The 14,734-nt window shown below is 48.5% G+C and overlaps 7 protein-coding genes across 7 annotated transcripts; 3 read left to right on the forward strand and 4 right to left on the reverse strand.

Moving 5' to 3' along the window:
- Positions 1-88: 88 nt before the first annotated feature.
- Positions 89-2,800, forward strand: N7506_007912 (fungal specific transcription factor domain-containing protein; the record flags this gene model as incomplete). The annotated part of the gene is given in 6 exon segments (XM_056957205.1): positions 89-165; positions 248-275; positions 289-378; positions 412-1,230; positions 1,295-1,870; positions 1,925-2,800. The coding sequence occupies 6 exon segments, from the start codon at positions 89-91 to the stop codon at positions 2,798-2,800; spliced, it is 2,466 nt and encodes an 821-aa protein (XP_056811539.1).
- A 197-nt stretch (positions 2,801-2,997) lies between these two features.
- On the reverse strand, positions 2,998-4,665 carry N7506_007913 (MFS transporter; the record flags this gene model as incomplete). Its single annotated transcript, XM_056957206.1, has 4 exons — positions 2,998-3,640; positions 3,700-3,970; positions 4,024-4,409; positions 4,493-4,665. The coding sequence occupies 4 exons, from the start codon at positions 4,663-4,665 to the stop codon at positions 2,998-3,000; spliced, it is 1,473 nt and encodes a 490-aa protein (XP_056811540.1).
- Positions 4,666-5,162: 497 nt separating this feature from the next.
- Positions 5,163-6,893, reverse strand: N7506_007914 (putative MFS transporter; the record flags this gene model as incomplete). The annotated part of the gene is made up of 5 exons (XM_056957207.1): positions 5,163-5,322; positions 5,371-5,838; positions 5,895-6,309; positions 6,360-6,671; positions 6,728-6,893. 5 exons carry the CDS (start codon positions 6,891-6,893, stop codon positions 5,163-5,165), a joined length of 1,521 nt encoding a protein of 506 aa, XP_056811541.1.
- A 926-nt stretch (positions 6,894-7,819) lies between these two features.
- On the forward strand, positions 7,820-8,989 carry N7506_007915 (NAD(P)-dependent alcohol dehydrogenase; the record flags this gene model as incomplete). Its single annotated transcript, XM_056957208.1, has 4 exons — positions 7,820-8,075; positions 8,138-8,326; positions 8,377-8,518; positions 8,581-8,989. 4 exons carry the CDS (start codon positions 7,820-7,822, stop codon positions 8,987-8,989), a joined length of 996 nt encoding a protein of 331 aa, XP_056811542.1.
- A 490-nt stretch (positions 8,990-9,479) lies between these two features.
- On the forward strand, positions 9,480-10,330 carry N7506_007916 (peroxiredoxin family protein; the record flags this gene model as incomplete). The annotated part of the gene is made up of 5 exons (XM_056957209.1): positions 9,480-9,526; positions 9,573-9,685; positions 9,753-9,898; positions 9,967-10,113; positions 10,271-10,330. The coding sequence occupies 5 exons, from the start codon at positions 9,480-9,482 to the stop codon at positions 10,328-10,330; spliced, it is 513 nt and encodes a 170-aa protein (XP_056811543.1).
- A 173-nt stretch (positions 10,331-10,503) lies between these two features.
- Positions 10,504-11,904, reverse strand: N7506_007917 (uncharacterized protein; the record flags this gene model as incomplete). Its single annotated transcript, XM_056957210.1, has 1 exon — positions 10,504-11,904. The coding sequence occupies one exon, from the start codon at positions 11,902-11,904 to the stop codon at positions 10,504-10,506; it is 1,401 nt and encodes a 466-aa protein (XP_056811544.1).
- A 1,208-nt stretch (positions 11,905-13,112) lies between these two features.
- N7506_007918 (uncharacterized protein) lies at positions 13,113-13,931 on the reverse strand (the record flags this gene model as incomplete). The annotated part of the gene is made up of 1 exon (XM_056957211.1): positions 13,113-13,931. The coding sequence occupies one exon, from the start codon at positions 13,929-13,931 to the stop codon at positions 13,113-13,115; it is 819 nt and encodes a 272-aa protein (XP_056811545.1).
- Between the last annotated feature and the right edge of the window lie 803 nt (positions 13,932-14,734).

The following is a 14,734-nucleotide window of genomic DNA, read 5'->3' on the forward strand; positions in this document are numbered from 1 at the left end:
ATTCCGATCAGCCCCTAACATCTCCACAGACTTGGAAGATTCCGGTTATCTCAAGCCTACGATACCGGTATCCATTTCCATAGATAAAATGGAATCTCCTGGTCACAGCAACATCATTGGGAGAGGTACACGCACAAAACGTGAAAAATATGCCTCAAAAGCTTGGTAGGCCCTCCGAAATACTTGAGTACCCAGGTGCCCAGGTGATGAATACGAATGACTAATGCACTCTCATTCTGAATTCCAGCGGGCAATGTAAACATCGGAAGATCAAGGTAAGATCTACAGGACGAGCTTAGAGGGATGGCTGTGCTAAGCATCATCTCGTTATGCAGTGTGATGGGAATGTTCCGTGCAAAACCTGCGTTGCAAATAAGCGTGATTGCCAGCAAAATGGAACCGACATGAGAGGAAAATGGCGAAAAGCCGGGCACGAGAAGACAAACAAAAGGTCTCAGTCAACTCAAAAGCCGTTACTTGTGGCGAAATATGCTAAGAAAGACCAGACCGGAGGCACCGAAACTCTCTGAATTCCAGAACAAGTCCGATTTTGCCAGTTCAAGAACTTTGAGATCAAACTCCAGATGCTCACAGGACGCTGAACCTGGAACTCGAAGCGAAGCAAGAGGGGGAGCAGATGAGAGTATCACGCCTTTCTCAGGTGAGACATCCCTCACACACAACATGACTGTCGTTGAGGGCAGACTCAAGCAGATGGGGGTGAGGTATCCTAGAATGCGATCTGGATCACCGGATCAATCTTTTGCTTCCCACTTGACACCATCCCCGCCGGCATCGCCCACAGAAAGTCCGCACCATCAGGCAAAGAGTAAATTGCTCTTTCAAATCTTGAGCTCTCATAAGATAGTACCAGACCGAGTCCAATGGGATCGTGTTATGAAGACTTTCTGTGATGAGGTGCTTGTCCTAGTGCCATTTCTGCATCTGCCCTCAGTCTGGGAAGCCTACGAAAATCTGTGGGATGGATTTATTCTCCCTGAATCGAGCCATCAATTGGACCTTGAGGAGTGGAGATTGACATCGTCATATGTCCTCCTGTGTCTAGCAAATGGGACATGTGTCGAGTCATCGAGAGTCAATGACCAAGAAATGCAGTACTCCGCTGGTTGGAGCCTGTACCGAGCGGCGAGAGACATCTTTGGGGACCTTCTGGATGTTTTTGGCGAGTGCACTAATCAAATACTTTTATTGCAAAATATTCTTCTGATGGTAAGATTTTCATCATAAGTCTATTCATATATCCACCTTGCTGACTCGGTATCACAAATTGAAGGTAGTCTACCTGTTTCGGCTTGATGCACATGGGCCTGCAGAGAAGCTCTTAGCGCTTGCAATATCCCATTCACATCACATTGGACTGCAACGTCGCCAAGTGGTCGAGAGAATGAGTCGCTTTGAGGGTGAAATGGCTCGTCGTCTCTGGTGGTGCACATATCTAATGGACAGAAGACTGGCAATCGAGACTGGCCGTCCATTTCTCATTCAGGACCTCAACGTCGACATTGGCCTCCCTCAAGTGATGAGCGATGATTTGCTCAGCAATCACCGAGGTAGCTCGCGGTCCGTGCATGCGGATGATGACGCTGAAAAATCACCTACTGCAGTGCCTTATCTGATTGCTATGGTCAGCTACTCGAGGGTGATAGGCAAAGTCTGGGAAGCCCTGTACGGTGCTTCAACGTCCGACTCAACCCCGAGTCCACTGTTAAAAGAATACCTCGAGCTTCTTATAACGCAGTCGCAGACTGATCTACAACCAGAATTCTCCTATGACCCGCAAAGCCCAAGGAAATACAAAGCGGATGGCCTGGAGTGGTGGCAGATCAAACAACAACTAATGATGAGGATTGTATGTCTCTGAAACTTTTGTGCGATCAATTGATCTTTACTAACTATCATGCAGAGATGGTCATCACTATATCTTTTGATAAGGAAGCCTATGCTGCACCGCAAAGGAACATCATCTTTGACGGCACCAGAGGCCGTTGAAAACGAAGTTGTCTGCATGCGTTTGGCCCAAAGTACGATTGAAGACTTCAGCAATGTGCCAGAGGATCATCCAAAGTACACATTCCCTTTTTTGCATTATTTAACCAGTGCTATTATCACTGCGCTTGGTTTGATAATCAAACAGAGCCGTTTCAAGACGCCCTATGGTGGGCTGACACTGGAAGCTGCTCGATCCCTGAAAAAGCATTGCCGAAAAACTTGGGTGTCAGGCAAGATGGCTCGGGCTGTCTGGAAGTTGAATCAAATGGCAGAGGCTATCCTCCATACCAGACCGCGACAGCACGAAGATGTGAACCTTCACCAACCGGCACCGCCACAACTCATCACCTCGTCACAGCCGAATAACCCCCTTTCATCAAAGGGACCACCTCATGGAATGATGCATGCGGCACCGAGTCAAAACCTACCTCAAACTTCGCCGCAAGCAGATCCAACTCCATTGGGGCCCTGTCGCGAAACGCAAAAAGATCCAGCCATTCCTCAAAACCACCTCCCCTCGTTGGTAAATGACGGATTGCATTTTGGTTTTCAAAGTGAAGTGTCCCATGACACAAACACAATGGATATGGCATCCTGTCTTGCAAATGACACTAGCCCTGGCGCATGGAGCATACCACCCGCCCCATTCCACGTTCCAGGCGCAGATGTGCTAGGAACAGACCACAATTCCTGGTTGCCGGGAGAAATGATAGATGGTGGAATGGAATGGCTACAGTCACTTTGTGCAAATGATTTAGATCCTGATGTTCCATTACCTTGGGCGTGGTAGTGGGTCTCTGTGATAACGCTATGACTCTAGTTGAGCTAATTCCAGTACATATTGCAATATCACAAAGCTTCCAAGATTCTCAACTAGATTGCTTGATAGTACACTTAGAATAGCCAGCCATGTGGGCTAGCCTCCGGGTCGATATGCTCTGCATCAGTGGTATTCGCGATCCTTCCGTCAATGGATCCAAATAATGATTATGACACATGTATGTCTCTTTTCACGATCATTGGGCTGCGAAGCCTGATGTGGTGACCGAATTTGTAGAAAATGAACGGAATCGGGATTAGCACAACTTCGATCAACCCCAACATTGTTCCCGCCCAATTCGCCCCAAGGGTGCTATACAGTTTGTCTCCGGCCAGAGGCAAGACACCGGCCAATCCATATCTCACAATCGAGTTTCCTGCCAGGGCAGAGGCAGCGTAAACAGTGTAGCTCCCTGCCATATAATTTGTTGCATAGATAAAAACAAGTCCGTTTCCTAGCCCAAAGGGAATGCCAGCCAAGATAGGAAGAATCCAGTGCACAGATGGATTTGCTGTCCAAGAAAACCAAAACTCTCCAATGGGTATCAATATGCTGCCAATACAGACAGCAATGACCGCCGCTTCTGGGGTTGGACGACCGGTTGTCTGATCGTGAGGATGCATATTTATGATTCGTCTTATTAGAGGTTCAAGAACGACAGAGATTGCAGTCCCTGTACCAATACCACAGTAGCTCAGCCCAGCTAAGCCTGCAGTCCAGCCACGATGTTCTTCGAAAACAATTGGATATGCAACAAAGGATAGGAACAGAACCGCGTATACGACTCCCACATATAGATTCCAAAAGAGGCTGAGAGATTTTCAGTTAGCTCAGTCATTTATAGACCCAAAGCAATGTATACGACTTACCAGATTGGCTCAGAAACCAACATGCGCATGGGTCGAATCAAATTGCTCTTCAAAACTTGAAGACCTGTCTCCTCGTGGTCGAAGCGACACCACCATCTGCAGTCTCCAGTCGCTTTTTGTCTCTGTTTGGTTTTTCTTCGGAGTAGAGCTGGAGCATATGTCTCCTTGACCAGAAATATGAGACAAAATGAAACCCCGCTGCATATCAACACGAGCCAATTGATCCAGCGCCAGCCAAGGTATTGGAATACAAATCCACCAATAATCGGTCCTGTCAAGCCCAACTGTCAGCTGTCAGATCTGCCTTCAACGGAAAGCACCCACCAAGAACAGGTCCATTCATTGTTCCTAGGCTCCAGCAGCTTAGTGCCAGTGCACGGTACTGATCGTCTGTCACATCGGTAACACTGCCTGGCGCGCTGGCTATCATAGTCCCACCGAAAAATCCATTGAAAAATCGACTTATCAAAATGGCTTCAATGTTTTTTGCCAAAGCAACAGGGAGTATCAATATCCCGAATAGCAAAACGGAAAGGAGATAAATAGGACGCCGGCCATAAATCTCAGACAAGGAGGAAAGAATAACCGAGCCTATTGCCAAACCAAAAAGGTTTGTCGTAAGACCAAGAAGAACAACTAACTTGGAAGACATATTGAATTCATTCCTTATCCCCTCTACACCTGATGTGTACATGGTGGTGTTTATCACTCTGAAGCCCAAAGGGTTAATCATATATCGCAAGGAGCATGTGAACGATTATTTATGGCACAGCCGCCACGAGACAAAACTCACACAATAGTAGTTGAGAAGGACATGGCAGCCACAATAAATCCACGATACCATACTGACCATGTTCGGGGGTTCTCGAAATCGGCAGGGTCCCAAGTCACTTCATATCGTGGATCTCGAGTAACTTCCACGATAGTTGGTAGTTCAGCATTGGTAGGATGTTTTTCACCTTCCATTTCGGCATCAGTGGGAGAACTTCAAGTTTCTCTATCAAGAAGAATCAAAGGTCTGTTATAAAGGTTGCGGGGTTTCAAATCCCGGAATCTTGAAGATTCCGTTTCGGAAGTGAGCCCGTGAACAGCACGATGACATACAAGCTTCTTTTCGATATCCTGACTACCTCAGCGAGCAATATTTGTACTGGTCTCGAAAGCTAGTGTTTATTTTTGAAGTATGCGACTATTTCTACCTCGGAGTAAACTCAGGAAGGGCCGGGGCATCAAGCGGTGCTTCCATGATGAACGTGGGGGCATCGGGCCCCCACCGCCACGGGGGACGCCAAAGTTGAACAATGCAAGTTTCTATTGAAACAGTGGGATATTATGTTGTATTAAAAATGCCAAAAAAAGTAAGGCAGTGTCATGTGCAAAGTATATCTTGAACAAACAAGGCCCGTTTGATGAACGGTCTTGGAGGTACCTTGGGAAACGGAGAAACCCTATCTCCCAGGCCTCTATAGTGCATAGCGGAAGAAAGGGTTTTGCTTGTCAGTAAGATCATCGAATGCAATCTTGTCGCGTTGCACTTCATCCAACTCCAACGCCTCCCTGATTCGGTTTTCGCGTCGAAGCACGAGATACAACACAACTGCGGCGGCTATCGTAATACAGTAACTGAAAAATGTGAGAATTCATACTAGAACATCAAGGAGACAGACTTACCATATGATCATACCCGTCCACAGTTCAGGATAATGCTGTGCCTTGGTATTGCTTTTGACCAACTGCGGGCCGATAATGTTGCCGACAGTATAAGCAACAAATACAGTTGCTGCCATAACCGTCTTCTTTGTGGCACCAGCAACATTGCTAGCTCCAACTGTGATGATCAAACTGACCACTGGACCAAAGAAACCGGTCAATGCATAACCGACCACTGGTGTGACAGGGTGGTATCCCCATTGGGATTTCCAGATCATCACACAGCCAGCAATCACGGGCAAGCAGCAGGTGATAAGCATCGGTATGCGCGTATTCGGGACGACAGTAGAGATGTAGCCACAAAGCGGAATGAAAATGACACAAACGCCACCAACCGGGAACTGGAATAAAATTGAATCGAGGGTATCATAGCCGAAAGTTGAGACAATAAGGGGGCCAAACCCAGAGATAGCACCATTGATAGTATACCTGTCAAAATCATGGTTAGACTATGATTGCAAGTTTCATGTGGAAGGAGAGCTCACGCAGCTGCCATCATAATAGCCACCAAGTAAATTTTGACGTCGGTCAGACACTCTTTAATCTGATCCAGTTTGATGGTTTGGCACCTCACTCCAGTTTGACCCTTCCGTAGTCGCTCCACGGCCACGGCCCGTTCCTCGGAAGTCAAGAACCACGCCGAGACGGGGGAGTTTGGCATGGTGCAGCACCACAGTCCGAACAGGAAGGTCAAGGCACCAGCAAGAATGTAGATATACTGCCATCTTTTCAAAGCCCCAGACGTAATCTGACCAAAGCCGTAATTTAAGGCACTCCCAATGATTGTGAACCAGCCAGTTCCTGAGAACCACCAAGCTTGTCTCAATGCTTGCTCTTCTTGGGTGTAATAACCACTAACAATAGTCATGAAGCCAGTGGGTATCACACTTTCAATGAAGCCTATATCACAGTTAGAGAAGGGTCCGCCCACGACGCAAGAAAACACATACCAAGGAAGAACCGCTGGACGTAAAGACCTTGCCAAGTTGATACTCCTGCCGTTGCAGCGCAAACAATGGCCCAAATTAATACGACAGGGCCAAGAACAGTTCGGACATTAAATCTCTGCAGAATGAATGTCATTGGGTAGAGACCTGCAAGCATTCCAAAGTAGAAGATGGAAGTTGCCCAGCTGAGCCGCGAAGTATCGACCGTGGGAGGAGAAGTGGAATAGTCTTTGACTGACAAAGCTAAGTCAGAGGTCATGCCAAACAGAGTGGCGCTTCCCAAGATAGCCTTGTCATAGTACACCATTCCGTAACCTATACTTCGAGTCAGCACACTGTTTCTTGGTCTGCGTAAGAAAACTCCAACCAACCAATGAGCATAGCGGGCATAAGATAGAGGTCGATCTTGCGCACGACTCTTCTTGCCACTACCGGGTCGATCTCCTGGGCTACATCGCTGACAACTGCCAGAGCTGCATCTTTTTCGGATGTATGAGGAGCGGCTCTGTCGCTTGCGACAGGGTGAACTTGAATCATATTCGAACCCGTACACACGCCCAAGGCTCAAATTATTGAATCAGAGAGCTCTTTTCACTTTGTAAAAAAACATAAACAAAGGCCGAGTGAAATTTTGTTTTTTAACTTCGTATTGCCAGATTAGGCTGTCCGATATCGCCTAGACACCGCCTGGCAGAATCTGTCACGGAAGTGTCTACTCCGTACGGAGTACTCTTCGCGAAGTACGGAGTAAAATTTGCGAAATGCTCTTGGATAACAAAGCTGAATATTTGATTTTAGATTAAAACACACTCTCGACGCGGTCGAAAAGAGATTCGGGTTCTCAGAGCTAAAAAGCCCTTTTCAGGTCTTGCCATGCCCTACGACCCCGCGAGAATCGCTATGAAGATGACAGTCGGATATTCCGAGAAAACCAAATCATTGATGTGAGACTACACGCATCAGAATAGATTCTCTTGCGTATGCTAGAATCCCTCTTATCCTCCAGGGTTTTTTTACTTCCAGTTGCTCAGCAAGTTTTGAGCCTCGGTTTAGGAGCACAAAAGAATATAGATGACGTCATCACTTAGCCGTCCTCCGAGCTAAGGGTTCTTTGAGCTGAGCTGAGCTGAAAGCAAGAATGCTTGCATGAATCATATGATTCGCATGAGCTCAAAATGAAGTATATCTCTTGGCACAGAAGCTTGTGGCCTGTTTGCATCGACAGGGTGATATCGGTGAACATCCTGATCCACAGCCCAGTCCACAGGGCCCACAAATTGCATCACAGATTGTTTTGTTCTCAATTTGAAGGTTTATCGACGGGCCAATAACAGCTTGATCCTATATCAGTGTCCACCGCGGGGTAAATATGTGTGACGTTATCAGACGAGACGCCTATAAAAGCGATTGAGGGAGCAGGGGAGGTCTTTTCCAAAGCTTTGCAAACCACAACCCCACTCAAAATGACAATCGAATTCACTGTGTACAAAGGCTCCAAGGAGGGAGCCATCAAACAGGACAAGACGCAGCGAGAGGATCTGAAAAAGGATGATGTGCTGGTTCGAGTAACACACTCTGGAGTGTGCGGCACGGACCTTCACTACAAAGGCGCCGACATGGCTCTTGGCCATGAGGGAACCGGTGTCGTAGAAGAAACTGGACCCGACGCTCATATCCTCAAGAAGGGTGATCGCGTGGGATGGGGCTATGAGCATGACTGTAAGCAAAATTCCCTTGATCGAACTCCACTGGCTCAGATAGTTAATATGCCTGGTATACAGGCTGTGGTCATTGCAAGCAGTGCTTGACCGGCTGGGAGACAATGTGCAAAGAGCGCCAGATGTACGGAGCAGCCAATCTGGACCAGGGCTCGTTCGCCAGCCACGCCGTTTGGCGCGAGGCTTTCCTCTTCAAGGTTCCCGAGGGCATAAGCAATGAGGATGCCGGTCCCTTGATGTGTGGTGGATCGAGTATGTTTCATCCCTCCCAAACGTATCAATGACGCTAACTCGATACACAGCCGTATTCAACGCGCTTCACGTTGCCGGCGTTCGGCCGACGGCTCGAGTTGGAATTGTCGGCGTGGGTGGCCTGGGTCATCTTGCCATTCAATTCGCTGCGCAGATGGGCTGCCAGGTGATCGTTTTCTCGGGATCGAACAGGTGAGATGCGACCATTGGCCCATCTAATTGATGAGATATCTAACGTACCTTTGAATTATCAGCAAGGAAGAGGAAGCCAAGCAGCTCGGTGCTGCTGAGTTCTATGCCACCAAGGGAGCCAAAGAACTTAAGGTCAAGGCGCCTATCGACAACTTGATTGTCACCACCAGTAGCCAACCCGACTGGCAGTTGTACCTGCAAATCATGAGTCCCAATGGAGTGATCTCGCCTCTCTCAGTGGATTCCAATGACCTCAAGATCCCTTACATGCCCGTGTTGGTCAATGGTTTGCGTATCCAAGGAGGCATTGTTTCTTCACGTCAGGTCCACAGGGATATGCTCGAGTTTGCTGCTTTCCACAAGATCAAGCCAGTCAAGATGACTTTCCCCCTGACTTTGCAGGGTGTGCAAGACAGTTTGAAGACTTTGGAAGATGGTAAAATGCGCTACCGTGGCGTGTTGGTCGCATAAGATATCCTGGAAAAGCGCCAGGTCGGGGTGACAGGAAACCGAGTATCAAATCAACTCAAGGTTCATTAATTAAATTCAAAAGTTCAATTCATATCCGCCTTGTGTGGATAGAGAAGTGTAGAGGAAGGGAAGATAGAAAGTGGGAAATAACCTAACGACGATGTACGGAGTAGAGGAGAGGGAGGACCTTGGAGGAGACTCTGATCTCATCATTAGGACCTTGTGCAAAAACGTAAGTGTATATCGACTGAAGTAATATTCAACATGCGGAATACAGAGCCAACATTCGGATAGAGAGTCTACATATTCAATCAGGCTATAACTAAACAACGAGATAAAAGATAATAAAAAAAATGGCAGAGCTATGGGAGCAAACCAAGTGGTAGAGCTCCAGCGTTGATCTGTCGGCGGGCTCCGATCACATCACTTCTGCAGCTTTATAACCCCGCTTGCTTCCCTCTCTCCTTTTCTTTCTCACAACTACATCATAATGTCTCTCAACTCAGGTGACAGCTTCCCCGACAACGTCGTCTTCCAGTAGGTACAACCCAATCCCGACTGAAGCCTCCTTCTGATCGTGCAGGTACATCCCATGGAGCGAGGAGAGCGATGAGATCACCTCCTGCGGCATCCCCATCAACTACAATGCCTCCCAAAAGTGGGCCGACAAGAAGGTCGTTCTGTTCTCTGTTCCCGGTAAGTCAACACCGTCGCTCGAAGACAGATTGAGCTCTTAGCTAACGCGGGGTACTCCGTACTACAGGCGCTTTCACCCCCACCTGCTCCGTGAACCACGTCCCCGGATACATCAACAACCTGCCCAAGCTCCGCGAGAAGGGCGTCGATATCGTCGCCGTCCTGGCCTTCAACGATCCCTTCGTTATGAGCGCTTGGGGCAAGGCAAACCGCGTTCGCGGGGGAGGAGATTGTGAGAACCCCACACCGCTGTTTCAGGGACCCATGTTTACTGTGTATAGCTTTTCCTCTCCGACCCCGATGCCAAGTTCTCCAAGAGCATTGGCTGGGCCGATGAGGCTTCCGGTCGCACTGGCCGATACGCGATTGTCATTGACCATGGCAAGGTCCGCTACGCTCAGATCGAGACCGAGAAGGGCGCTGTCAAGGTATGTATCTTAGTTCGAATAGTTTGGCGCATGGCTGACACCTTTGGGAACAGAAATCTGGCGCCGACGCCGTTCTCGCTTCTCTATAGAGATCAAGTCAACATACACAGCTCTGCGTATCGGGCCTGTTTCAGTATCTCGCTTTGAACACAGCTAGCGCACCGGATGTGCCCGGAAGAAGCTCGAAGCGAGAGAATTCACAGCGCCCGTTCGATAGATTTCACATAAGACATCCTAACATATTGACGAATAGAACAAAATTATGACTGCAATGATCATGGAATTCCATCGACAAATCTATAAACGAACATATGATGCAAGGGTAGGTAGTATAATGAAATCTAATAAAGCTTTGAAGATGCAAGGGGAGAGGCCAGGCCCCCGGTAATATTAGGGGTGTGATAAGGCTCGGTCATGGATATGGAGCTCCATCCCAGCATGTGCACAATCAATATGCAGTGGCTCTGCAGCCTGCAAGATTTTGTCTTTGATGACGGTTCCCACGACCGAACCGGAAATGACGGTGAGATTGTCGCTGTCCAAAGAGACGTCGTGGAACGCGCCTTCGATCTCAACACGCTTGAGGCTGGGGAAGCGACCGCGACAATTTTTGACCACTGCCTGCAGCTGCGATACCAGCATACCAAAGTACCTTTCTTCGCATCCTTCGATACAAATGGTCTCCAACGAAGATGGAAGACATTCCACGAGAGGCGTCGTCGGCTCGTTCTGATAGCGGATATCCAGAAGATTGGTGAGTCGTACGCGCACCTCTCGCAGGGCAGTGAAGTCGACCAGGGACCCGAACCATTCGTCATGAGATTGGTTTAGTCCGGCTGCAGTGAAGGGGTAATGGCTTCCGTAATTGTCGAGCCATAACGTTTGAAGAGTCGGTTTGCTGTGACTCAGAGACCGGTAAAAGGCAGAAGGCTGATATCCATAGGAGAGGACATGGGCATCCGAATGCTGATATTTGAATGATTTCAATTCGGCACATGAAGCAATCAGTATCTCCATCCCGTGATTCCCACTACTGGCGCGGAGATCAATATCAGTGACAGAAGAGAACCCAACCCGGGGACTCTCATCGGTCAATACCACGGGCTCCGTGATCAGTGGGGACTTATCCACGAGTGAGTTAGCTGTGATCATTCTAATAGATGGTAATTGCAAGAAAGGCAAGACAAGCCCTGGTGATTCTAGGGGCTGTCGACTCTCTGCGTGGTCGCGGTGATCGAGATCTTCCCGATGATGCAGCGAAACGTGCTGTAGATGCCTCAACGTCGGTTGGCCCGCCAATGGTGTTTCGCAATCCACCGCTCGTTGCATGATGTAATCAAGATGTGGTGATTCTGTTGAATATACCAAGTGAAGCTTTCTCAGTTGGCTGAGAAGGGGTAGCATGGCAGCAATCCAAGCGTCACTCAGACCCTTAGAAAGAGACTCCATCCATTGAACTCCCTCGGCCCGCGATTGAGATATAGATGATACCCATTCGGACAGCACAGTGGATTCTTTGAGATCATCGCGTTCGTGACGCGAAATGCTTTCCGCATGCCAGTTTGTGAGATCTAGCTCTCGCACGGCGCAAGCGAGCTTGGGTCTTTTCAAGACAGCGCAGGTAAATGAAGCAGAATCCTTCCAACTGCGGATCTGTACTTTTCGGTAAACCAGTGGGAGGAATAAGTCATGAAAATGCTTCGATGCGAAGATGAGATTCCATCGGTCCGATTTGTGTTGTAGTTCCTCTCCTATGAGGAGAAGTACGTCATTGGGCAGTCCCGAAGTCATAGTGGAACATTCCCCTAAATTGGCCAAATATGGAGCCAACAATAATATGAAGAGATCTGGGACAGTGGATATTTGATGAAGACACAAAAAAAGAGCAGTTGACCTCGACTTAAGGCAATTCTTTTGGGGATTTCTGGGGGATCAAATTCGGGCGATCCACTCCGGTGGCCAATGTCCAGACGCTATGATGCCGGTGGGGACCGCATACTCAATCCCGAGAGGACGCCTGTCTCCCCTATGAAAAATCTAAAACCTTGCAATCGGGTTCGTTTCATAGTATCGGCTTCCCTTCTCGGTCTCTCGGGAATCTCTTTTTTGCGTACAGTAACAATCGCGATCTCCAGGGTTGGGATTGCAAATGATATGGCAATGAGGGCATTGACAGCATAGGCATCCAAGAGCCCACATGCACATGCACGCCAGACTGGAAATATTTCCCTAGAGTCGTCGATCAATGGAGTCATAGGGCATGTATTTTTCTTGCGGCGCAAATCAGGCGGATAGCCACATAGTGTTGGAATCAGATTTCTGATTTCGACTGACAACTTCACAACATGGACCTGTTCGCGAGTGTGGATCCAGAATGAGTACCCGAAAGAACTGCAGCCAGCGAGGCAAAGATGGGGGTACACTTGAGCCAAGAATCAGAGCATGACTCGAGCGCGTCCTATGTAGATCATCCATCGCGATCAGACTGACACAATATAATTGTCGTGACGGATTATGGAGTGCGGAGTATGGTCCCTTCTCACACTCACCTCGTTCAGGTTTAGCCTTTTCGTGCTCCCGCAGATAGCGCCGTTTGTGTTACTATGGCCTTCTCAGGGAACTATGCCGGTAGATTATCACGCAACAGATCAATAAGATTTTAAAGTAGCCTTTGTTCTCCAAGATTTTTACCATTCTTTGATAGAAAGTCTGGCTGCGCAATGTGAGCGGGCTAACATCGACAAGGTGATGGTTTGTCAGTCACAGAGGCTTTTGATTTGGCCCCCATGCTATACGCTCCCATCCGTGGACGGCCTCCGAGACTGTGTCCTGGGCACTGGGTTTGATGGGGCCTTTTACTGCATTGCCGGCGTACTGCACCAATGCCGATATACGGACAATGGGCGCACAAACACAATTTCATTGCCGCAATGAAACGATAGACTGCCAAAATAACACATACTTGTGAGTCTTATTCCACGTGAAGAAGAAAGGAGACCTCAGGCTGCTGCAGCTGCCGCGGAGCTTGCTGCCGCATTCGCCTGGACATCTATGTACCACAGCTGAAGAGATGAAGTAATAACGAGAATCTCCCAAGCTTCTCCCATAGTCCCAGTCAGCCCGCTACCCAAGAAAGTGAACCGGAGACCCTTTGTCATGCTCCATGAAGCGTTATGCGCGATGATGGCCACAACTTCCAGCCCATCACTTGTATAACCAAAATCGCGCTCCTTTCTGCTCCCGCCAGGGTTCTTCCCCGATGCTGCAAGACGTACCAACTTCCACCCAGTTGAGTGACCAGCAAGTTCTTTGATCTCGTTTCCATGGCTTTTGCGCCATTCGAATCGCTCTCTTGTAGTGCCTTTGGGGCCGATTGATGCCTCGAAACTCCAAACTGGTGACATACTCGAGCTAGGAATCAACGACTCCACGATATCTGTTGTATGGGATCCACCTGGACGAGGAGGGAGAGTAAGTGTAATGGGTCTGGTTCGCCCCCATCTGTCGCCCAGTGCTGTTGCCATCACCGGATGCTTGTTAGTTGGCCCATCGTGTAAGACGACCGATGGTTTGTTGCTGAAGACCGTTGTGTGTGTTGAGACCGCGAATAGTTTTTCCTCTGCGGTCGGCCCCAGGTGAAATGTCGTGCTCAGCTTCCATTGGTAATAGCCGTTCAGCGCTGGTGGAAATTTGACGGTGGCGCCCGTGCTTCGCCCCGGTGTCTCATATCCAGGAACCTGCGTGTGTGGGTCGTGCTCGGTATAAGGCGGGGGAGATGCATCGGAACTTGAATGAAAAGGCACCTCGGGTTTGCCCATGGTGAAGAAGAAGTGGAATAGGGGAGAAGAATCCTGAGATCCGTCAAATTGTGTCAGCCCCCTTGGCCCCCACAATTCCCGCACTGTCAATCTTCTCGTGTTCCCCGTAAGCCGGGCGAGAACTGGAGAACATCAAAAACGACTATACGGAGTCCTCATCACACCCAAATCTACTCAATCCTCGTCACTCTCTAGCTACCATTCCATGCACTCTCCCTATATCCGTAATGTATGGTAGCTGCTCTCTCAGTGAAGACGTTGAAAAAAGACAGCACCGTTCCTTCCTCTTCGTACTCTCTGCCGATCCCCTTCCTCTCACTTTCGCCTCACTTTCGTCTCAGATTCCCAGTAATGTTTCTCTTCTTGCTCTTTCAACATGACAACAAAGATACAGACTCTTCCTCATCCACCCTTCACTCATCCTCCACAACGTTAAGATCACCCCTACCAAATTCTTCCATCAGGACATTTCCTGGTATATCAATAGTAAGTCAGTGATCGCTCACTTGATGATCTACGAAACAGTCGCGTGACGAACTAAGCCCTTCCTCGACTCAGCACACAATACCATGGCCGCAAACGTGGTTCGAAGCCGACGAATCGTCGAGAGCCCATTGCCCAACCTTTCAATTTGGCCTCATATACTTTGACCTCAGACCCGACCTGCAATGAAGTTAGACACTTTGCTGTCTTTTTTGCTGTCTTTTTTGCTACCTATCCTTTTCAATGTTTTCTCATTTTTATACTGTACAACGTGGTTGATATCATCAAATCTCCAACCAGAGGGTAAATACTGCTCATTA

The sequence above is a fragment of the Penicillium brevicompactum genome (genome assembly GCF_028827555.1).
Source record: "Penicillium brevicompactum strain IBT 35665 chromosome Unknown utg000005l_segment0_segment0, whole genome shotgun sequence".
NCBI classification, from domain to species: domain Eukaryota; kingdom Fungi; phylum Ascomycota; class Eurotiomycetes; order Eurotiales; family Aspergillaceae; genus Penicillium; species Penicillium brevicompactum.